Below are 21,654 nucleotides of genomic sequence, written 5' to 3'. Positions count from 1 at the left end.
TAGTCTCTACGCCGCAGTCATCTTGAGCAACTGGCCTGGTAGACCTATCCCTGTGCTCTGCGGTCCCGTCGTCGCTGGGGGTCCTCTTGTGTCGATGCATTCGGTGGTACTCAACCACCATCTCTGTAGGCATAGCTGAGAAAAGGATATCGACCATCATCGACGAGTAACTACTTGTTGACACTCCCAGCGCCTTGAGACCTCGCATGTTGGCTTGTAAATGGTCATACAAAGACCGTAGTCCATGTACGTCTCTCTGTGATTTCACAGCTGGTAAATCCCGTAGCCTCGCGAGATACTCCCGTTGTATAAGAGAGGTGTCTCCGAAACGCTGCGATAGTATCTCAATCGCGTCGTCGTAGGAAGACTCTGTTGATTGCAGTCCACGAAGGGAATCAGCTGCTCGTCCTTTCAACGACGTGTTTAGGTACTGGAACTTCTCTGTCTTATTCAGCCGCTGGTTTTCATGTACTGCCGTCTTGAACTGCTCCCAAAATGGTCGCCATTCTGTGAGCTCACCGGCGAAGGTCATCAACTGCAACTTAGGTAGCTTGATCCCCGCTTGGACTTGTTGGTTGATCTGTGGCATACGAGGCGACACTGGCTCCGACTGAGGAGAAGCCATGTGCCGTTCCAAAAGCTGAAAATCAGCCAGCCGTGTCCGTAGTTCCGCAGTCGCATTAGCAGTTTGCTCTTCATATCGGAATACTGCTTCGTACTCCGCGGGTAAATCCTCATCCTTTATGAAGGGCTCGATTTCTGCGTTCACCGCTTGTAGTTCCTTGTAACTTTCTTCTATGCGAGCTAGGAGCCCATTCAAAACGGTCTTACTGACACCGACGTCCTGCCGAAGATCCGTGACCTCGTTCACGAGTCGAGTAATTTGTGCACGCCGTGCTGCTCTTTTAGGCTTAAGCCGGTCCATGATCAGTCTTCGAAGCGTTCAATATCTTGTACAGCAGGCCAGTTCCCGGGTTTCGGCACCAGAAATATGTTGTGGAATATCCACTCCGAGAATGAAGGAACTGTACTTGCCACTTCAAATACGTTTAATTTCAGCGACCAGCTTCAACCATGTCCGAGTATACCGAGGTACAGCAAAACGTGTCCGCTCCTAACACGAGCGTAAGGTGGAAAAAAATATATATATAGAAAAGTCCCCCAAAAAGCCCACACACACGCGCTTCTTACACGCGCTCTCAGTTGATTCGTAGTCGTCTTACGATGCACACAAAGAAAGCTGCAACAGGCAAGCGGTCAGTTCAACATATCAGCCGGCTGAAACGCGCAACGCTGCGAACAGCAGAGGTTGAAGAGGAAGTTTGGACATTCCTTGTAGTTCTTCATGTCGCGCTGACAAGTGTGCCCAGGTGTGATTGCTGAGCAACTTTTGAGTGTGTGGTTGTGTTTGTTGGGCGGACCACGGAACGCTTTCGGAACCGTGTCCCGCTTTGGGGTGGGCGAATGTAGCGAAAGTAGCAGTTTATCCGAGCAGTCACCGCTTAGGGGTGGGCGCCTGTAAGGGCGCTTTTCCTGCACAGAACGATGGGGCGCCAGCGAGGCGGCGGAGAGAAAGACATGAGGAAGAGACTGGGGGAAGAGAGAGAGAAAATGTAAGATGGCGGCATGACATGTAACGCGTGTGTGACGGTGTTCGAGGCTTTTCTGTCTTTAAACAGTTTACAGGCGTGTATCCTATAATAATGTATGCCGGACGTCAGTAAATTCATCCGGTGAGCGTTACAACAGCTTCCCACAGTTTTGGAATGTTGCATGGCGACGACTAAAGAACAACCGCCATGGGGCGAATGCGCAGAGAAAAAGCTGCGAACTTCGCTCAGCGTCGAACGCCCTGCGCGAGGCGTCAAAAATGTGAGGCCCAGTTCTCACTTGGCGACGCCCGACGCAACGTCGTGAGCGGGCGGCGGAAATAGACGCTCATTTACGGCGTTGGGAGAGGAGAGATGTCGAGTAAAAAAAAAAGAAAGAATGGCATGTCGCACTTCTTTCAAGACGTCGGCGAGAGCTGCCGAGAACGAAACACTGGCGATCACAGGGGTGGCATCCAATGTATTGCTCCGTAGACGAAAGCGTGCTGGGCGAACGCAATGCATCCTGGACAGGTCCTGGTCGCACGTCACAGCAAACGCCAAGGCACGCGTGACCTTAAAGTTGGCGGCGCCCGTGATCGGCGGCCAAACCGTTTGTAAACAATGCGGTTGTTGTTTCTGCGCGACGTTTTGAATGTCTTTCGACCACGGTGATTATTTTTATACGATAATCTCGCAGTAAAACGCGCAGTTTTGCACAAGAGGCCTCGTACTGTTGACGATTTTCAAATATGTGATGACGATCGCGCGTTAAGACTCGCTGAGCCGATGCGATGTTTAAGCTAAGGGGAAATGGGCTACCATGTTGCGGAAGAAGCACCACATAGTTTGCGCTGGCAAAATACGTTCATCTCTTGGCATTATGACGACAGAAAGATGTCGGTAAGCGGCAGAACGGAATGTAAACAAAGTCACATGACCTCAAAATGACGTTTTCTATGACGTGCGACCTGTACAAGATGGCAGTTTTGTCAAAAGCACCCTCTTGAGGGTAGTTACGACAATGGCGGGTTTGTGTCACCCCCGTGTTGACGACCAATTAGGTGACACATAAAGGCCACGCCTCCTGATTTTTCGTCTGCTTTCGACGACGGAATGACACCGTTGTTGGAACATGAAACTCATGCGCTCTGACGGGGCGGCGGAAATGCGCCTCTTCGTCCGCCGCCCGCTCACGACGTCGCGTGGCGTCGCCAAGTAAGAATTGTCCCTGAGCGTCCGCCGGCGGTCTGTCCATGCCTTTCGCCCAGCGTCCGCGATTCCGGAAGCGTCAACCGCGGATCAACACGAGGCCGGCCAGCCGCGCGCGGCTTTGTCGTCTGCTACACACGGCCGTTGGTCTTCATCTGCTTGGAACCGAGTTTTCAACACTTTACGTTAAGAGTATACTAGTTTAGGAAAATTTCCCAGTGTTATCTCTGTGTCATACTGGAGGATTACAACCTAGACAGACGATTGGATCAGAAATTTGAAGCACGTTCAAAACGTGCACAGCGCACCCGTGTCTGCATCCTAGAGTGCGTGTTTTTTTATTCAACTGGAATAGTAATTGTCTTGCAACAGTGGAGGCTGGGTTATACAGCACGTGGTTGTTACTCATAGGGTATGATTGTTTGGGAGGGCATCGATATTCCCGGTTGCGAAACTCCTGATCTCAAAATTCAAGGCCTTGAAATACAGAAAATGCTCGAGTGCATATACTCGGTGTTTAACAAACACACACATAAATGGGATGATGATGTGGTGGGTCATTCGCCGCCGTTATGGCGGTACACTGCCACATTGCTCTTGTGGAAGGGATGAGAGATGATGCTGGAAAGGTGTCCTGGGGGGTTCAAAGAGTTCGTTCACTAGTCCAGTGCTGGAGATGAACTCAGCAACAACTCGTAGGCCAAGTCGTGGCTAAGTCGAACAGGCGTTGATCGACGCGTTGCACAGCAGTTTCCATGAGGGCGCGCTCGCGATCGTGCTGTCCGCATACCAGGAGGATGTGAAGGAAGTCGCCGCGCACACCACGCATGGATCAGAGGCTGGATGCACCAACACCGACGGAGATGTTTGAAAGCCCGTATAAAAGCCACACTAGGTCTCATACGGGGTTGCCATTGAGAGTGCATCTTGGGGCCAGAGAGCCATTGAAAGTGCGCCTGAGGCTGTTCGACCTGCGTCCTCGTTTCCACTCATGCCCACATGACCCGGGATCCACTGGAAGACGATAGAGTGGCATCTGTGCGCTTGCTTTCTTATATACTTGCAGAATTTCAATGAGCACAGGACTGAGGGAGCCGCGAAGTCCCATAGTTGCCACACGCTGCAATGCAGGTCTGGAATCCGAAGAAACGACCCAGGAGCAAACGGGGCTGTCAGTAATTTTCCACAAGGCGAAAAGAATAGCACAAAGCTCAGCGCATGTTGACGATGCTTTATGTGAGAGATGATGGCCATCTGAAATTGACTCGGAGGGAATGAAATAGGCGGACGACGAATTTCCTCTCGTGGTAGAGCCGTCCGTGAATACTGCCGTGGAAGTCTCATAACATGAGCTCATCATACCTAGAGTGAGCTGCTGCGTCATGCATGCTGCAGCGTCGCCTTTCTTCCTTGTTAGCCCAGGCACCGACAGGGAGATGCCGGGTGCCGGACAAGTCCAAAGCGGAGTGCTTGGAGCTGTAGGTGTGACCACAAAGCCAGGTATACTAGTCTTCATTTGAGGCACACATGGATGCACGCTGCAGTGCTTGCGTCTCCGGAGCTTCATAACTGGCGGGTGCCGCCGATGGTGAGCAAGAAGGCGGAGGTACTGCCGACACGTGTCCCTCTAGCGAAGAACAGAACTTCAAGCGGGGCTTCCTTCGCCTCAGCATTGACCATATGGGTCTCTGCCGCTCGAGGGACTCCCAGGCACTCTCGAAGACTTCGTCCCAGGAGGCATTGAAGCTTATTGAAGAATGTGGAAGACAATTCAACACAGGCAAGTTGTATGCAGGTGACCTGCGAACCAAAGCCCGGTGGACGGCCAAAAGTGAAGCAGTGGCACCACTTCATGCCTGCTAGATGCCTGATCACCGAAATCCACCGGTGGACCTTGGCTTCCAAGCTCGCTGTGTGCTTAACCCAGGACAGCCTGGCGTCTAACGTGTCACCGAGGAAACGATGAAAAGATGCACTCCTCAGCTGTACACCAGCCACTGAAAGAGAGAAGGGATGCATGTTCATTCTTGTAAACGGGAGTGCCACGGATTTTTCAGTCGAGATGTCCACGTCGGCCGTTGCAAGGTAGTGCTCAATAGCGTTCAAAGCGTGTTGCAGGCGCCGCTGGATGGTCGGTCGGGATTTGCCGCTGGTCCAAATGCATATGTTATCCGCGTAGATCGAAATAGACAGTTTCTTTCCAATGCATCCTTGAAGACCCGCCATGGCCGTGTTAAACAGAATTGGACTCAACATGCTCCCCTGTGGGACTCCATGAGTCATCGAGGCATGCTCCGTGTCCCCCTGACAGGTGCGAACAAATACTTGCCTGCCATGGAAGAAGTCCGTTGGCCATGGCTCGTTATACAAGAAATGTATTTTAGCAAGGTGGACGTTTGAGCTTTTTGGTACTCCAGAACTAGAGTACTTAGATTTCCGAGAGATAACCCGGCTTCCGTTCTGTTGGAGCGCTATCTTGTGGGATGCCCGCTCACCGCTTCGCTCACCGCGTGCACGCTTTCTTTTTTAGCTGGAGAAAACACAGGGCGGCCCTTCAATGCAATCGCCCATACACGAGAGCGTGCCAGTGGGCACCATCTTGTCGTGTTCACACGTGACCATAAACATGGCGGCGCCCATGAACCGCGACCTGGGTCGATGTAAACATTGTAACGCCGTTCGTTTGTTTTCGTCCGTTTCATTTTATAAGATCATCCAGCCTTGGTTATTACTGTCGCGTTGTAGTAGAAAAGTAGGTCTCCAAGTGTAATACAATTAGAAGACAGTGGGGTGTCTGAAAAACGAAATAATGCTGTAGGAGAGCTTGTTACTTGTGCCACTTTACTTGTTGGGTAAAACTGTAATTCCTCCATTCACCTCACATTATTTATAAGGCACAATCACTGATAATACATTTGAAGAATTACCGTAGTACCTGAAATGCAGCCTGCGCGCATTGTTTCACGCTAGGTCTGCTGATTTCTGTCACCTCATACTGTGCCTGTAAAGCTGATTTCTCAACAGACTGCTTTGTTTTGCTTGCAAAAGCCGGGCTGAATATACAACCAAAGGAAGGAGGCAGTGTGACTTCTGCATTTTTGCAACTGACAAAACGTTCTAAGCAATAAATTGCATTCTCACTGTGCTCGAAAATTTTTACCTCCAAATCACCCCGAAAGCAACAAAGCTTGTAGCAATTTTCAGCATCAGGCACCGAAATCTCACTTTCATGCGCACACACAATCATTCCTCAAGCAGCCTGCCAGCGTTTGTTCCAGTCTATCAGCTGCAGTACTTGCTTTTTTCCTGTAATTATAGCTGTAGGGCTGCTCTCTCCTGTCGTGCTGAGAAATCCTTTTTGCTGACACTGCTTCAGGACTGGGGCAACGTCTGGGTATAGTATTGGAATATGAATGCAGATGACAGTATTATGGCCCAATTAGTACACATTTATCATTGGGAACAACAACGTATTAGGGCAAATATAATAACAAATCACAGTGGCATGTACTTTGGCTCCTAAGGCAACTATTGTCCTTTGAACTGGGTAAGCTTAGTGTACATTTGCCGGCATCTAATCTTGTGCATCTCTTCTGTACGTAGTCTGCAAGCGTGATGAATGCGTATGCTTAAGTATTTGTGAGCAATAGATCGTATTAGATGAAAGTAGTGATTTTCAAGTGACGTCTGCTCGAGCATGTGGTCATTACGTATGGAGCTGAACACACCCCTGTCCATCATAGACTCCAGCACTTGTAAGATTAACCTTTGCAGAAGTGTTGCCGATGATATGCCCTCCTGGAAAAGAGCTGCACGCAGCAGCTTCTCAGATTTCCTGCAAATGGTGATCACATCATCAGATGGATAGGGAAGTCTGTGAAAGTAATCCTTTTGTTGTATTAGTGAATAGTAGAGGGAAGGTGTACGGACTGTCAGGTGGGAGATGCAGATGTCACATTTCAGATACTCGCATAGGTAGCACACTATACGTCCTGCAATGTACACTATCACTCTTTCACCAAAAGTTGATGGCTCCGTTGGGTCTGAGAAGTAGTTATGCTCACGTAGATCCTCCTGTACAGTCATTTCTTCTGCAGGTATGCTTCTTCCTCTTGATGTCCAGTTAATTACGTCTTCCGATAGGGGCAGTCTAGCGCTGCTGACGTGCAGTATGGAGACATTTTCGAGTGGTAAACAATTTCCTTTTTGAGAGGCTTCCACTTCGGTGTTAATGATCAATCTTTTGTATGCTGCTGCAAACTACCTTGCAGTGGGATTATTGTTGTATCCTCCGTGCGAACGTATTAAACCAAAGAACAGTTCCAGATGATCTTGACTGACGCGATGTGTTGGGAAGTATGTCACAAGGTTCTTAGAGTGGAGAAACTCACAGAGCTCGATGGCACTTTTGCAGCATGTGATGAAACCAAGAAACCCAGTTTTCCGGTTAGTCTGCACAAGAAGTGGCCCAGAGTTGCTCCTCCGTAGACTTCAAATGTATGTTGTGGCTATTTGAAACATTGTGCGTGCCCTTTCGATGTTTTCCGGACGGGGCGGCCTCTTCCATGACTTCTGGTGCATATTGACGGAGTTCAACACATCGAACACATTATTGATAACTCTCAGGAACCTCTCAGTTGCCTCCGAGTCCTCAAACCCTGCTACACCTAGATCACGACACTCATGTATGGCATCTGCAATGCTCATGCTTAAAAGCTCTGCAGCAAGACTGACTTTCATGGGCTGCCGCTGCCACTGAACATGCGCCCTCCTTAGTTTATTTGCGGCATGGAGCCCCTCTTTCTGTTGAAGTGAGTGGAGTGCCTCTATGTAGTCCCATGATATTTCCTTGCCATCTTCATCAATGAAGGACTTGAAGTGAGAAAATGCATTTCGTATTAACTTCAGCATGTGGCAAGCGTCAAGAAATACGCTTATGGGCTCGGCTGTGTCAGGATGGGGAAAGCTGGTTCTTAGATTTTCAAACTGCAGCGAGCATCCTAAGTTCTGCAACATTGACAAGTTTGCTGCAGCACCGTCGCAGGTAACAGATACAACCTTCACTCCAACATTGTGCACAAGAGACAAGCCTTCAAGAACAAGGTTACTTCTTTGCTCGCCAGTTATTCCATCTACAAGGAAGTATCCTATCGGCAGTTTCCACTGCTCATGTAACGAAACAAGAAGGATGACAAATGCCTGCTTTGCTACAGCACAAGAATCCTCCGAGGTTGGCCCAACGGTGGCGAAGCCATAAGTCCTTTTCCCATCCCACTCGACATGCCTCCTAATCGCCATCTCATCAACCATAAGACTGCATACAGTTGACAGTGCTTTCTGGTTGTTGTCCGTAACACGCATCTGCAGGGCTAACAGCGCTTCTTTTGAGTACCCTGGCTCACCTTCGACTGACTGGTACCACTGGTATCGTACGTGGGTGGGGTAGACACGTGTCAAAGACCTGCCTTACATAGTTATATGCACGTGGCGAATAGAAATGTAAGGTAAGTGCAAACGCTCGTAACTCTGGGCTGTACTTATGAGGCAAGCTTGTCCCCTCACTTTTTGCTGACTGCCTCATCAGCAAGTCCTTGTTTGCACCGGCAATGTTTTCGAGGCAGCTTGCGTGTTCTTGAAGTAAAATGTTCTGAGATGTGAGATGGGATATCACATGCTGTAGCTTTGCAACTTTCTGCTTGATGCGTCTTTGTGCCTGCTGCAAGGCCTTGATTCGTTTTTTGCTGAGGGTATGCAGGTTGCCTATACGTTTGACTTCCTTTTTGAGGAAGGCCTTTACTGGCGTGTCTTCAGAGGATGTCGCCTGAGACAACAGGTACGAATAACCTCATTAATACTCAGATGTGAACAATTTAGATAGTACGTGGCAGCCACATGCAAGGCCATGCAGTCATGCACAGGTTGTGCTTCTGGTCAGATACATGTAGGAGCTGCTTGCTCAGAGTTCCTTTACAACACAGCATGATTGCCAGTCTGGTACAGGACCTACTCATATGGTGGCTATTCGAAGAAAGTATGAAGGTCTACAGTTTCTGTCCTAACATTATGTTTACTAAAATTTAAAAAAAAACATCTGATGCAGCAGTTAGCCTGCCTATAGTGAGCTGCCAGCTCTCAGCGTATCACTCGTACAGATAAACAGACCTTGGATGTCTCGAATTTAACTGTTTACTATGAGCACTCTTGACGTATTTACCTAGCACTGAATGGAAGCAATCGCACCCTTATATCTTTGTGAATTAGGACCTAGTATCACGAGACACAGTAGCGCAACACTGCTCCTTTTTTGACACACTGTGCATATACTCACTAGAGGAGAGATCCACATTGCAGTGGTCACAGTAGATGACAAAAAGTCAGCCATGCAGATCACAGAAGTTTCTCCAAGCCATTGCGCTTGATCAAATCCATCTTTATTGATTCAAACAGTACAATTCATTGTGACAAGTATTGGGGTTAGTAATAATCAGCAGCATGCATACCAAGCTGGGAATTCCCTCCATGATATAGAGCACTCTCTGAGCTTTGTAACTATAACTATTAGGTTACAAGTGTTGCCAGCATCGCTGCAGCAGAGACAGATCAGTTTTGTCAGAAAGACTGCCCCTCTTAGTTCACTCAGACTACCCTCATACCCATTGCTAACACCAATAAGTGCTGGCAACAGATAATTTGAGAAATGTTTCCTCAGGCCAGTAACTATACAACAGGCTGCAACTAACGGCGCTGCACTGTACTGAAATGTAGACGTGAAAGGGGTAATAATATGTTTAAACTGTATGCTCAAGTCTAATTGGTTTTGCAATTGGTTTTTCCTTATGCACCTGTACTGTATGGAATAAGGTATTTGAAAGCCTGCTCCTGGAACATATACTTGAATGGTGCAGTCAGCACCTACAGTGGAATCTTAATGTATTAGTTATGAACATGCAATTCTTTTCCACGTCGAGTATAATTCTTACCAAAGGGTCACATCTGCTGGTGCTTGGTGTTGAGCCACTGGGGGTTGTGCCCTGGAAAGACGTGGAAATAGCAGTACAAATGTAACACACAGGATGTTCAGTATGATCATAACCCCTGTGCGTTAGTTATGTACATCCTAGTCTTTCCACTGAGAGCACAATCCTTACCAGGGGGTCAGGCCTGCTAGTGTTCGGAGTCAAGCTTGTGAACAGACAAACGGAAGAGCCCTGAAAAGAAATTAAATTAAGTACACAACCGCGGTGTAAAGTCCCAATACTCAGAGGCAAAGAGGAAGGCTAGATTTGATTTGCAGTAGAGAGAGAATTAGAGAAACCCCTAGTGTCAATACTTCAGAAGGCTTATACCGTGCGCGACTGTTCAAATCGCCCTGGTGTGTCGAAACTGATACTGCTGGAAGGCTTGGCTGGTGTGGGACTGGACTGGAAGGAGAGTGTACGCAAGAACCATTATCATTAAAACACTGTTTCATTCAGGGCCCCTTGATAATCAGAACAAAACGAAAACTTCCAAATAAAGATTCAAAAGTCCTGCAGCACTTGTAGATGGAGTTTGGTGCTGTATCGTGGAAAGCATGGGCGGATCCAGGATTATTCGCGGCTGGGATCCAGTATGGACAAATGCCAGGCGCATGCTGGGATTGGTCCATTGAACACCATGTTAAAGCCAAGATATGAGGGGGTAGCGGACAACCTCGGTTTACACCGTGCGGGAGTAGTCTTCGAAGCAGTGACCCAGTGTGCGAAATTTTAATGGAAAATGCGATTGATGGGCGTTAAAGTGAACAGTGTTTTTTTCATGCGTAGGGCATGTTTAAATCTGTATCTGTTTGGGGTACCTGTGAGGAAGTGGGTTTTATGTGGTTTTATGGTCGTTGGGAATGCTTTTCAAATATAGTTGCCCGAACTAAATCCTACTGTGTTCTCATGATTTTTGCTCTTCTGTGTGATCGTCATGCCATAGATATATTGCAGGGTGCTGGTATACAGGGTGCATCATTAAGAACTGATCATAGTGCCTCATGCTGAGACTGATAAACGGAAACCGGAGGCTACCTTTGTGGTACTTGGGCTACAAACAGGTATCACATCAAAAGTAGCACCTGGTTGTAACTCATGTGCAACGTAGATACTCTCCGGTTTAGGATTATTGCTCTCTTCATGAAGAGATCTGATCAGTTTTTAATGTCGCACACTATATACATGTGACATGCAAGCCAGGCACCGAATCTGTAAGTGCATGACAGGCACAATGCATCTGTGGTTCATTTGTTTGTGCTGCTGAGGCTTCACATTGAAGTTGTGGTAGGTGGGTTAGTAGTGAAGCCTGAGCTGTTGATTCTTTACACACGATTATGAGTAAGAGCATAACACCTTGGGTCTAACTTCTGTACAGCCTGAAAAACCGAACCATGACACACTTGTAGAAGAGAAAGGGATGCCAGTGTTTGGGCAACCACTGCCACAGAGCAAGTGGCTCAATTCTGACAATGAATAGGAAGCTTGCTAACCAACTCAAGGACTAGCATGCGATACAGTTCATCTTTCACTCCACTAAGTGTAAGCAAGACTGAGAAATTGATGTATCGTATAAAACAAATAAAAACATGAAGGCAGCACAAACCCATAAAGATTTAGTCGTGAAACAAACTGTGCGGTTAATGCTAAAAAAATGATACCTGGGTCATTCCAGGCGAAATGATCCAATGGGTGCGCTCGACCCCCCACAATTTTGGTTCAAAAAATTACCACCCATTCCTTACGACAGGAAAAGGCACGTGTCCGAGATTTACTTGAAAATATTTGCCCGCTCAGAATTTACGCCGGGTCAAAGTTTCTAAGAATGACGTAAACCATACCGGGAAGTAAGTAGACTAGTGGGCACAATATTGCAGCTGGACAGGTTTTTGTGGTGCAGAACGAGAGAGCAGGGTCCAAATAATGTGCCAAGGTTAAAATATTCCCGCTTGTTCCACATTTGACCAGTCAAACGGACCCCATTCGCGGGGCTATTTCGTCCTATTTTGGGCCTCGCTAAGGACACTTTCCAGATGAGTGAGAAATAAAAAAAAAATTGAGCGTATTAACCACTTCCAATACCATAAGTTAATTTATTTTGAAGATTCAATTCGCAGTAGTGTTTGCTACATTTAATCTCAAAGTTTGAACTTCGTTCAAAGTTCTGTGATTTCGATGCGAATTTTGAAAATGAAGCGGTCGACGGGCAGCAGTAAAAAGGTACGCAGATGACAGCTCGAAATGCAAAGCAAAACATATAGAAAAAGTAAAAAATTACTTTTCCATAAGCGCGAGAAAATTTTTTTATGTCAGACATGGTCCGTACGGACCGTGCGGGTATACTGACGGGCGGCTCTCGTAGCCGTGGTTTGTAGAAGACGCCTGCCGGCTGGGTGACAGCTGTACCGTAGTAGTTCTGGACCTTCCTTTTTAAAAACCTAAATTGTCTCTGTTGATATCATTTGTAATTCAATCTTCGGCGTTCAGTCGTCGCAGTAAGAGAAATGCACAACGGTCCGTGAAGTGGTAATGGCGGTGGCGCTGCGCTCACAGGGGGAATAGGCAGTTTTCGCCCGTTTCCACAGCATCAGCGGCAGGGGAAGACTGGCCATAGGACTCACCGCGAAATTTCCCGGTGGGCCGGTGGGGCTTTATACACATGGGCCTCTCAGAAGGCCGCTTAAGTGGGCCGCATAGTGCCAATCACTACCAGTGTCACGAGTAAATGCTTGCCTGTGCAGTACCACCTCGATGCGGTAATTTGTGCCGACGTTATCTGTGAATGCACGTTGATGCTGTGGAAGGGCGAAAACAGCCTATTGCCCCTCAGAGCGCAAAGCCACCGCCCTCAAGACTTCATAGACCGTCGTACCCCTGTTTTACTGCCACGATTGAATTGAACGCTGAAGAAGGAATTACAAATGATATTTTAGAGGAGGTGGTATTCCTCTACATGAATCCTGACCGGCGATGATGGAATGTCCCAGCGGGCAGATGGACGTGGCCTCACGCTAGGACGGTGCCGGTAGAACTGGCTGGCAGGCGCAGTAGCGCGCGGCAGCAGAGGCGCGTCGTCGTCGTCTTCCGCGGGCCGCCACATCATCAACACAGACCATTTCGATTCTCAAAAAGAAAGGTTCAGAACTACTATGGTACAGCTGTCACCCTGCCGGCAGGCATCTTCTGCAAAGCACGGCCACGCGAGCCGCCCGTCAGTATACCCGCACGGTCCGCATGTACCATGTCCGACATAAAAAACATTTTCTCGCGCATATGGAAAAGTAATTCTTTAGTTTTTTTATATGTCTTGCGTTGCATTTCGAGCTATCATCTGCATACCTTTTTACTGTTGCCCGCCGACCGCTTCATTTTCAAAATTGGCATCGAAGTCACCGAACCTTGAGTAAAGTTCGAACTTTGAGATTAAATGTAGCAAACACTACTGCGAATTTACTCTTCAAAATAAACGAACTTATTGTATTGGAAGTGCATAATATGCTAAATTTTTCTTGGATTTCTCACTCATCTGGAAAGTATCCTTAGCGAGGCCCAAAATAGGACGAAATAGCCCGGCGAATGGGGTCCGTTTGACTGGTCAAATGTGGAACAAGCGGGAATATTTTAACCTTGGCACATTATTTGAACCCTGCTCTCTCGTTCTGCACCACAAACACCTCTCCAGCTGCAATATTCTGCCCACTAGTCTACTTACTTCCCGGTATGGTTTACGTCATTCTTGCAAACTTTGACCCGGCGTAAATTCTGAGCGGGCAAATATTTTCGAGTAAATCTCGGACACATGCGTTTTCCTGTCGTAAGGAATGGGTGGTAATTTTTTGAACCAAAATTATGGGGGGTTGAGCGCACCCATTGGATCATTTCGCCTGGAATGACCCACCTACCACAGCAGACACAACAGGTGTGCTTGTAGTTCTGTCTACCTGTAACGGCATACTATTGTTCGGCATCACATTTGAAAGGCTTTCAAATATGTGCTCACATGGATTCGCTCTGGTGTCTTTGGTTCGAGCAGGCCCACATCCATTGGCTCTTGAGTGTCAGATCCAGGCGCCATGCTCACTTCAATCTCCTCCTGTGTGTCAGGCTCAGGCAGGCTTACGTTAATTTGCTCTTGTGTGCCGGGTTCAGGCTTGCACACGCCTATTGGTTCTTGCCCGCTAGGTTCCCGTCTGGCTGGCAAGTCATGCTCCTGCTGACGTGACAACGAACGAATTGTGTTTACCAGACTTTTAAACACCAAAGACACAAAAGAACTGGTGAACGTATTTTGTGGTCAAAGGGCCTGACCTCGAGCAAATACTTGGCAAATTTGACCGCTAACATGTCCCTTGCAGTCATTCCCTTTGCACCCAAGCTCTGGGCCCATAGTGTGGCTATATGCAATTGACTATCGACCATAATTATGGCGAAACGTACCTGGTGAACTTGAACCGACGGATGTGCGACAGGAACGGAACCCTCCCGCAGGCGCACGCGTGTTAACGACGTTCTGTCGAAGTCCTCGTTCCTGAAGTGTTTTGAGCACACTCGGCTGTACTTCGTTGGCACCCAGTCCGGTCTCCCGATCGCATTCATCCATTGCAATCGTAAGGACTCGTCTCGGGGAAAGCTAAAACGTACCGCCGCGAGAACAAAGGCAACATAATGAGACGAATCGAAACCGAGAGCACAGGGGTATATACTTACTGGTGGTACGTTATGCCAGATTCTTTACTTGCAAACTCTGAACGATTAGCACAACCGGAATAACAACACACTACCATGGCCTGTCACAGAAGTGGCATGTGTGGCAAGCAAACGCAATTCAATAGCCAAACACGCGAAGTCAAAGCGGACGTCGAAAGCGCCGAAGCAGATGACACGGATCAGCTGAGACGGAGAAACAAACCATAATAAAGAAAACAAGCCAAGCCGAGATGTGATTGGGCGATAGTTCCGTGACGTTGATCACGACAAGATGGCGATTTTGCGGAAAGCGACCGCTTGGGGGTAGTTACAAAAATGGCGGCTTTCTGGCCCCCCTGTGGAAGAAAAGGTCTACATGCGTCGCTTGAAAGAGATGCGAATGCTGATTCTCGGCACATTCTACCAATTTCTAATTTAGACCTCCGGTCTTTAGTCAATAAAGAGAAAAACGCAATCATACGAGCAATAAAAATGTCTGGGTAATTAAACGCAAAAAGGAGGAAAATAAAAAAGAGGACAGGCGACTAAAACACAGGACCCTGAATACTATCCAGCAGTTCTGCTTCACGTAGAGCCCATCGTCCTGTTTAAGCCGTCAGTGTACTTTAGGATGGACACCGCGCACAAAACGTCAAGGTAGCTAAAAATGTAGTTCAACTATGTCCCAGTAGTTACAAAGTAGTTTGAACTATTATGCCTATGATGTAGTTACACTAGTAGTTAAACTACCATTTAAAGAGGTAGTTAGTAGTTGTAGTTAAACTACAAAAAGTATGCTCTTAAAAATGATGGTGGTGGTGGCGGCGGTGGTGGCGGTGATGGTGAAAGGGCTCGCCGTTGTCGGCCTCACAGAGGTGGGCAACATCATGACTGGAGCCCTGGGGGAATCTGCGTCCTGGGCCGACTTCTAAGGGAACTCTGCCGACATATGTCTGAAAGCGTCTGAGGAAAACCCAGGAAAACTCCCTCTTAAAAATGAACTTCACCACATAGCACGCTCCTAGCCAACCATCATCCCGAATGACAACGTTCTCGCCCCTGATTTGTTGAAAACGGGAGGCGGAGCCTATTTGGTACCATTATGCCATAGGGAACATATATATGAAAAAATATATGATGGAAAATAAAAGAATTATGTTCGGATACTGAGCACCACACTTACCTCATCATTTAAATTCATGTTGACTTACTTCTATTAGTCCGTTAACGCCTTTAAAGTGGAGTACGTGGGTTCCGGTGTAAAAAGTCCCTGAACAAGGCTGAGTCTCTTTCGTTGTACCATTGATGACGACACTATATGCTGCATTGGTCGCACCAAAGAATTCGATGTATGTCGTGGCATTAGCTGGATCTTCCACCCTGTAACGTGTCCTGAAATGGCCGACAATGTGGTGTGCAAAAGTGATGTTGCACTGGTTGTCAACAGCCTACAATAATTTCATTTATGGTGTAGAGAGATGCGGTCACGAAGGCTTAAGGATTGGGGGGGGCAAAAATAACTGCATATATACATAACTTCTCAACAAATAGTATAAATCTTCTGTTCTTCACAAGCAGTTACGACATGACCAGAATTCAGGGACACGACACAGAAAGCCCGGCTTCGCGGGATAGCAGACAACCATGCAGAAAGCCGACTTGACAGATTTGCACGAGGATATGGGAGGAGGAAAAATTCGGGTAGGGACGAGGAGGAGAGATAAGAAAGAGAACTTTTAACGTCATCTGCACGGCAATAACACTGTGGGCACGCACGAGAGCTCGTGCTCAGGTAAAAAAAAAAAAAAAAAAACGAAAAAAAAACCGCAACGCATGGCTCAGAATTGAGATATGCATCAAGCCTTTTCTGTTGGTTGAATGTCGTTGCGAAATCAAAACTCGCGCTATAGAAGCTCGCGAAGCGAAATGATTGGTCTGCGAGAAAAAGACATGATCTTAATGTTAATAATTGGTGGGGCCGACTATGATCATGAGCGACGCCACGGTAGCGAGATTGGTCTATTTGTGAACAATTTCATAATGCAAAGGCAGCTATGGCCTTAGTAGGTACGTTCTTTTCGCTTGCACCTCCTTGCACACAGCAAACCGGTTCGGAGGGTGCAGCACCTTTTCATTCTTTTCGTCCCCTCCTCGGCGCACTCTTGCCCCGCCCGCGTTCTTTTCGTAGTTCCCTCTGCCCCAGTTTCACGTTGAACTCAAAAACCTCTGCACCTTCCCGTACGTGGGTGAAAAAGTGTGGAAGCAGACGACATCGTGAAATGGCTGCGACGTCGGTCTTCGAAATCTGGCCCCTGCTCGACGCGTAGAACTCGGAGGCCTCGTACATGTCGGCAAGTTGCTGGACACGGCGTGAAGACAGTCGGAACAAACGTTTGTACTCGAATTCCATGTGCCTCGGCATGACAGTTTCATAATACAGAGGAATTCTACGGCGTTCATGCCTCTCGAGAACTTCGATTGTAGCACAAACCATGCGCGATTCATAACACCCGTCTTCTGAGTCCGAATCAACTAGCTCCATAAAGGCCGCCAGACTCGCGTTACACGCCATTACCGTACCGTCACAAGAACCAGAAGAATGTGGGACCGCGCGTACGAACAAAACTCCACGCTCTACGAAAACTCAAAACTACACAGCTACACAGCCCAGCTTCGTAGCAGACGACAGTGCCCCCCCCCCCCCCCCCGGCGCACAATTGCATTCTTTTCAAGGGTTTAGTCCCTTTGCACCTTTCACTAAACTGGTTTTCGCGGTCTTCCAACCCAGAAAACCGGGGATTTAGGTGCAGCACTTTTTTTGCCGAAAAGAACGCACCTAGTGTAACCTTTAGTGGAAATTAATATGAACGATGTGCTCGAGAATATTTTCTATCGCAATTAAAGAAGAGTAGACAGGGACGTCCAGAGATCGTTATTGCAGACCTGCTGTCCTTCAACCAGTACCAATGTAGTACCAATGCGCTAGCTGCTGGGCTGTCGCCGACACACAGGAATTGTCGTGCACCGAGATGTCCTAGACCCGCAGCTCCTGTGTGTCGGCGACAGCCCAGCAGCTAGCGCATTGGTGGGTCTAGGACATCTCGGTGCACGACAATTCGGTGTGGGACAATTCGGTGCGGACATCTCGGTGCACGGACATCTCGGTGCACGGACATTTCGGTGCGCGGACATCTCGGTGCGCGGACATCTCGGTGCGCGGACATCTCGGTGCGCGGACATCTCGGTGCGCGGACATTTCGGTGCGCGGACATTTCGGTGCGCGGATATTTCGGTGCACGGATATCTCGGTGCGCGGACATCCCGCTGCACGGACATTTCGGTGCGCGGACATCTCGGTGCACGGACATTTCGGTGTATGCGTCACATGTTTAGTCGTCGTTTCACGTAGTTACAGCGCCACATGTTTAGTGCAGACCCAACAGCGGATTTCCATCGCATTCGCAAAAAATTGAAGAATTACCAAATTAATGAAAAGCGATTAATAATCTCAGAGAAGCATTGACATTGTGTTGTATTGCTTCTCTTTTTCACTCATGTAATGGCCTTCGTGGTCTTTTGGGTTTGTAAATAATAAATAAATTATTAAAAACAAAGGTCACATAGTCCGAAAAGGTACTTCATCTCATTACCGGCAGTCAGTACTTAGTAGTCAGTACTTAGTTATATTGGGGTCCGAGGACATTTTTTCATACCGTTCACCCGTAGCCCTCCTTATGGGGACATTTTCTCCGGGGTCATCCTTCCCGGAGACTTTCCTTCCGGGGACACTCTTTGCAGACACATTCTTTCCGGATCCCGTTATACGCAATTACGAGTCCATAGATCTTCGACTCGTATGTATCTTTTTAATTGTGCGCTTTAGGGACGAAGTGCAAATTAAGAGGTTGTAACAACAACGTAAATGATGACAATGACGTGGAGTGTTTCACCGCCGCGATGTGGTAACCCTACCCCAATAGCGGCGTTCATATCAAAACAAGCACTAACGCAGTGATTGAGTTCCACAACAAAATTCTGCATTTTTGCGGCACATAGACATGATACGCTTTAGCCTCGCTATTTAAAAATAAGAGATGAAAAAGTGTTTAGACTTCCAAGACATTCTTCTTTTGTGACCTTTGCGGGTCACTGCACTAAGGCGGGGGAAATACAACGGGTGCATCGGGGCGGTGGAGATGAGCCGGTTGTTTCGTGGCGGAGGAATCGGGACGGGGGAGTTTAAATTGGGGGAACCGAGCACCACTCACCAAGGGTTAAAAAACAAAAACAAACGAGGCGCCCTTCGCGATGAAATTTGCTGGGTGTTATTTCCAGCCGCGTGTTCTAACCTCCAGTAACGTTTTAATCGCACTTTATTAATTAATCGGGCATCCCAATTGTTTCCCAGCGACGTGCGCCTCACGTAGACTTTTACTTTTGGTACAAGAAAAAAAAAAAAAAGGAAACGCGCAAGACACGAAAAGTACCAGAGAGCGCTCCAACGTCTCTCTCTCTTGTTCATGCAGAGCATCTTGTCGTTTTTAAAGACACGGTTTAAATACAGTTTTTAAAGACACCCTCTATATTCAAATGAACAAGGATATCGACGTAAAACATCAAGTTGGGCCTGTTTTTAAGATATGACGGATAAAAGCTCTAAAACCAAGACGAAGGACGAGATACACAGGTAGCGGTACCTGTGTGTGTCGTCCTTCGTATTTGTTTTAGTACTTTTAGACGTCATAATATCGAATCCGCGTTTGCACATTTTACGAATGTGCAAAACTTGCTGCATAAGCATAATTGTCTTTATGCTTGCAATGTATGTTTGCCGGTGCACTAATAATTATTTGCTAGAGATACCACGCAAATCATCACTTTCAGCGCTATCGACACAGCCCCAACACCCTTTTCGTCTTTTTCTTCCCTGTTGCCCGTGCACCGAAATGTCCGTGCACCGAGATGTCCGTGCACCGAAGTGTCCGCGCACCGAAATGTCCGTGCACCGAAATGTCCGTGCACCGAAATGTCCGTGCACCGAGATGTCCGTGCACCGAGATGTCTTGCACCGAAATGCCCCTGCACCGAGATGTCCGCACCGAGATGTCCTGCACCGAATTGTCCTGCACCGAGATGTCCGTCGCCCAGGAGCTGCAACTACACAAGTTCAGCTAGTTAACGAATGAGTCACGTAGACCATGAGTGGAGAAGCTGTGTTTTATGAGTTACAGCTGCGTCTCGTTAGTATGGACCAGCTAATTGGAATTGGAAGTTTTATTATCATCTGTGAAATCATGTCTGCATGTCATAAGGTCCACCTAAACCATAACGGCTTGTAGGCAGGACCCGGCAATCAAGTGGGACAGTTACAACAGGCACAGTAGAGATACCTTAACAATAACAACACCCTTAATTTATGACTCTAGCTACACATCCGAAAACTCTAATCCGCTCGAGGTAGACAATGACTTAGTAACAATAACCGTAACATACCATATCAGTAACAATACCATTAATTTAACAGTCAAGTAACGCATCCAGAAGACTCTTAACAGCTCGAATTGACATCAAATCCAACGAATCAGTTGGCAAACTATTAAATATATTAGGAACGTAGTAGCGCCGCAAACCCTTACCATAATTAGTATATATTCGTGGTACATAGTAAATTTCAGGACATCTGAAGCCATAATAATATGGACGACTGGTCTTAAACATGTCAGTCCAAAAAAATTTTAACACAACAGTTCTAATAAAAAGATTCTTAAAGGAAGACATCCGGTGTAAATGGAACATATCAGCACCTTCCAAATCTGACCCAAGAAGTTGTCCATACGATAAATTCCTAAGTGCAGTTCTGAGGATGTGATCAATTCTATTCCCCCATTCCGTAGAACAGTTCGAAAATAATGTAATACCATATCTCAACCTAGAGTATCCTAACGACTGCAAGATCACTTTCCGTACAGAGTAAGGTACATAGGATTTAACATTATACAATAGGCATGAAACAGCGCGCAATTTTTTAGCCACAAGTGGCAGGTGCGTGTTCCATTTCATATCACTGTCAAAGTGTATACCTAGGTGTTTTATTGAAGAAACATACGTCATAGCCTCACAGTTACAGTCAATGCAATCTGACGTATGAAGATGAACTGGTAAATTGCATGTTATGCGCTTTAGTGGGTTATGAAAACAAATAAGTTGCGATTTTGCGGGATTAACAGCAATATCATTTTTATGAAACCAATCCATCGCCAAACCAAATAATAATAGTAATAATAATAATAATAATAATAATAATAATAATAATAATAATAATAATAATGGAATGGAATGGAATTTTTATTCAAAACACACTTCAACGAAAGTCATGAAGGCCCGCCTAAGCCCGAGGGCTCGTGTCGCAGGGCCTGACGTCAGCAGCGAAATCGCACACTATTCACACATGGAAAATAAAGTATTGTTCACCTATAGTACAGGTTCCGGAGGTATCCTTTCAACTCAGTTTTAGTCTTAATGTCAAAAATGCCAGGGGAAAGATTGTTAAAGATCACAGGTATATAATAGTTTCTACAAAAGGAGCCATAACGAGTGAACGGAAAGGGAACACTGAAAAGGCCACGACAGTGCCTAAGATCGCGCCTAGCTGTAAACCGCGTTCTGTGGGTGTCACTCCAAAAGTGCCTCGATACGACCGTGTAATCAAACAAATTCTGGAAGCGAGAAGGGAATAATAATAATAATAATAATAATAATAATAATAATAATAATAATAATAATAATAATAATAATAATAATAATAATAATAATAATAATAATAATAATAATAATAATAATAACTTTATTAATGTGCCCAAGAACAGCCGAAGCCTTGGTGTTGGCGCACGCAGACAATGTAGTAATTACAAATATATACACACATATATATATACATACATATACAGATTAGGCGAAACATAACATAACATATTCAGGAAGAGGAGCGCAACGGGAAGACATTCACAGTGATACATATAATACAGACATGGAGATATACAGTACATAGTACTAAAAGGGGAAAAAACTGTACAACTTCATGTGTTAGTGAGTGAACGCAAGAGGAGAGTTTTAAAAACGTTTGAATGGGAGGTAAAGATATCAACGGAGGG

General features: G+C 46.7%; 1 protein-coding gene across 2 annotated transcripts in view; it reads right to left on the bottom strand.

The window, feature by feature from the left end:
* LOC135388718 (uncharacterized) overlaps positions 1-21,654 on the bottom strand; it is a 101,608-nt gene that overhangs the window by 28,685 nt on the left and 51,269 nt on the right. For both annotated transcript variants that reach the window (XM_064618461.1, XM_064618462.1), the window contains exon 3: positions 15,715-15,895. In XM_064618461.1, coding sequence (XP_064474531.1) covers positions 15,715-15,895 — 181 coding nt within the window. The remainder of the gene's footprint in view (positions 1-15,714; positions 15,896-21,654) is intronic.

Source organism: Ornithodoros turicata, chromosome 3 (assembly GCF_037126465.1).
Source record: "Ornithodoros turicata isolate Travis chromosome 3, ASM3712646v1, whole genome shotgun sequence".
NCBI lineage: Eukaryota > Metazoa > Arthropoda > Arachnida > Ixodida > Argasidae > Ornithodoros > Ornithodoros turicata.
Note: the sequence above shows the minus strand (reverse complement) of the source record. Positions and strands in the feature narration are given on the sequence as shown.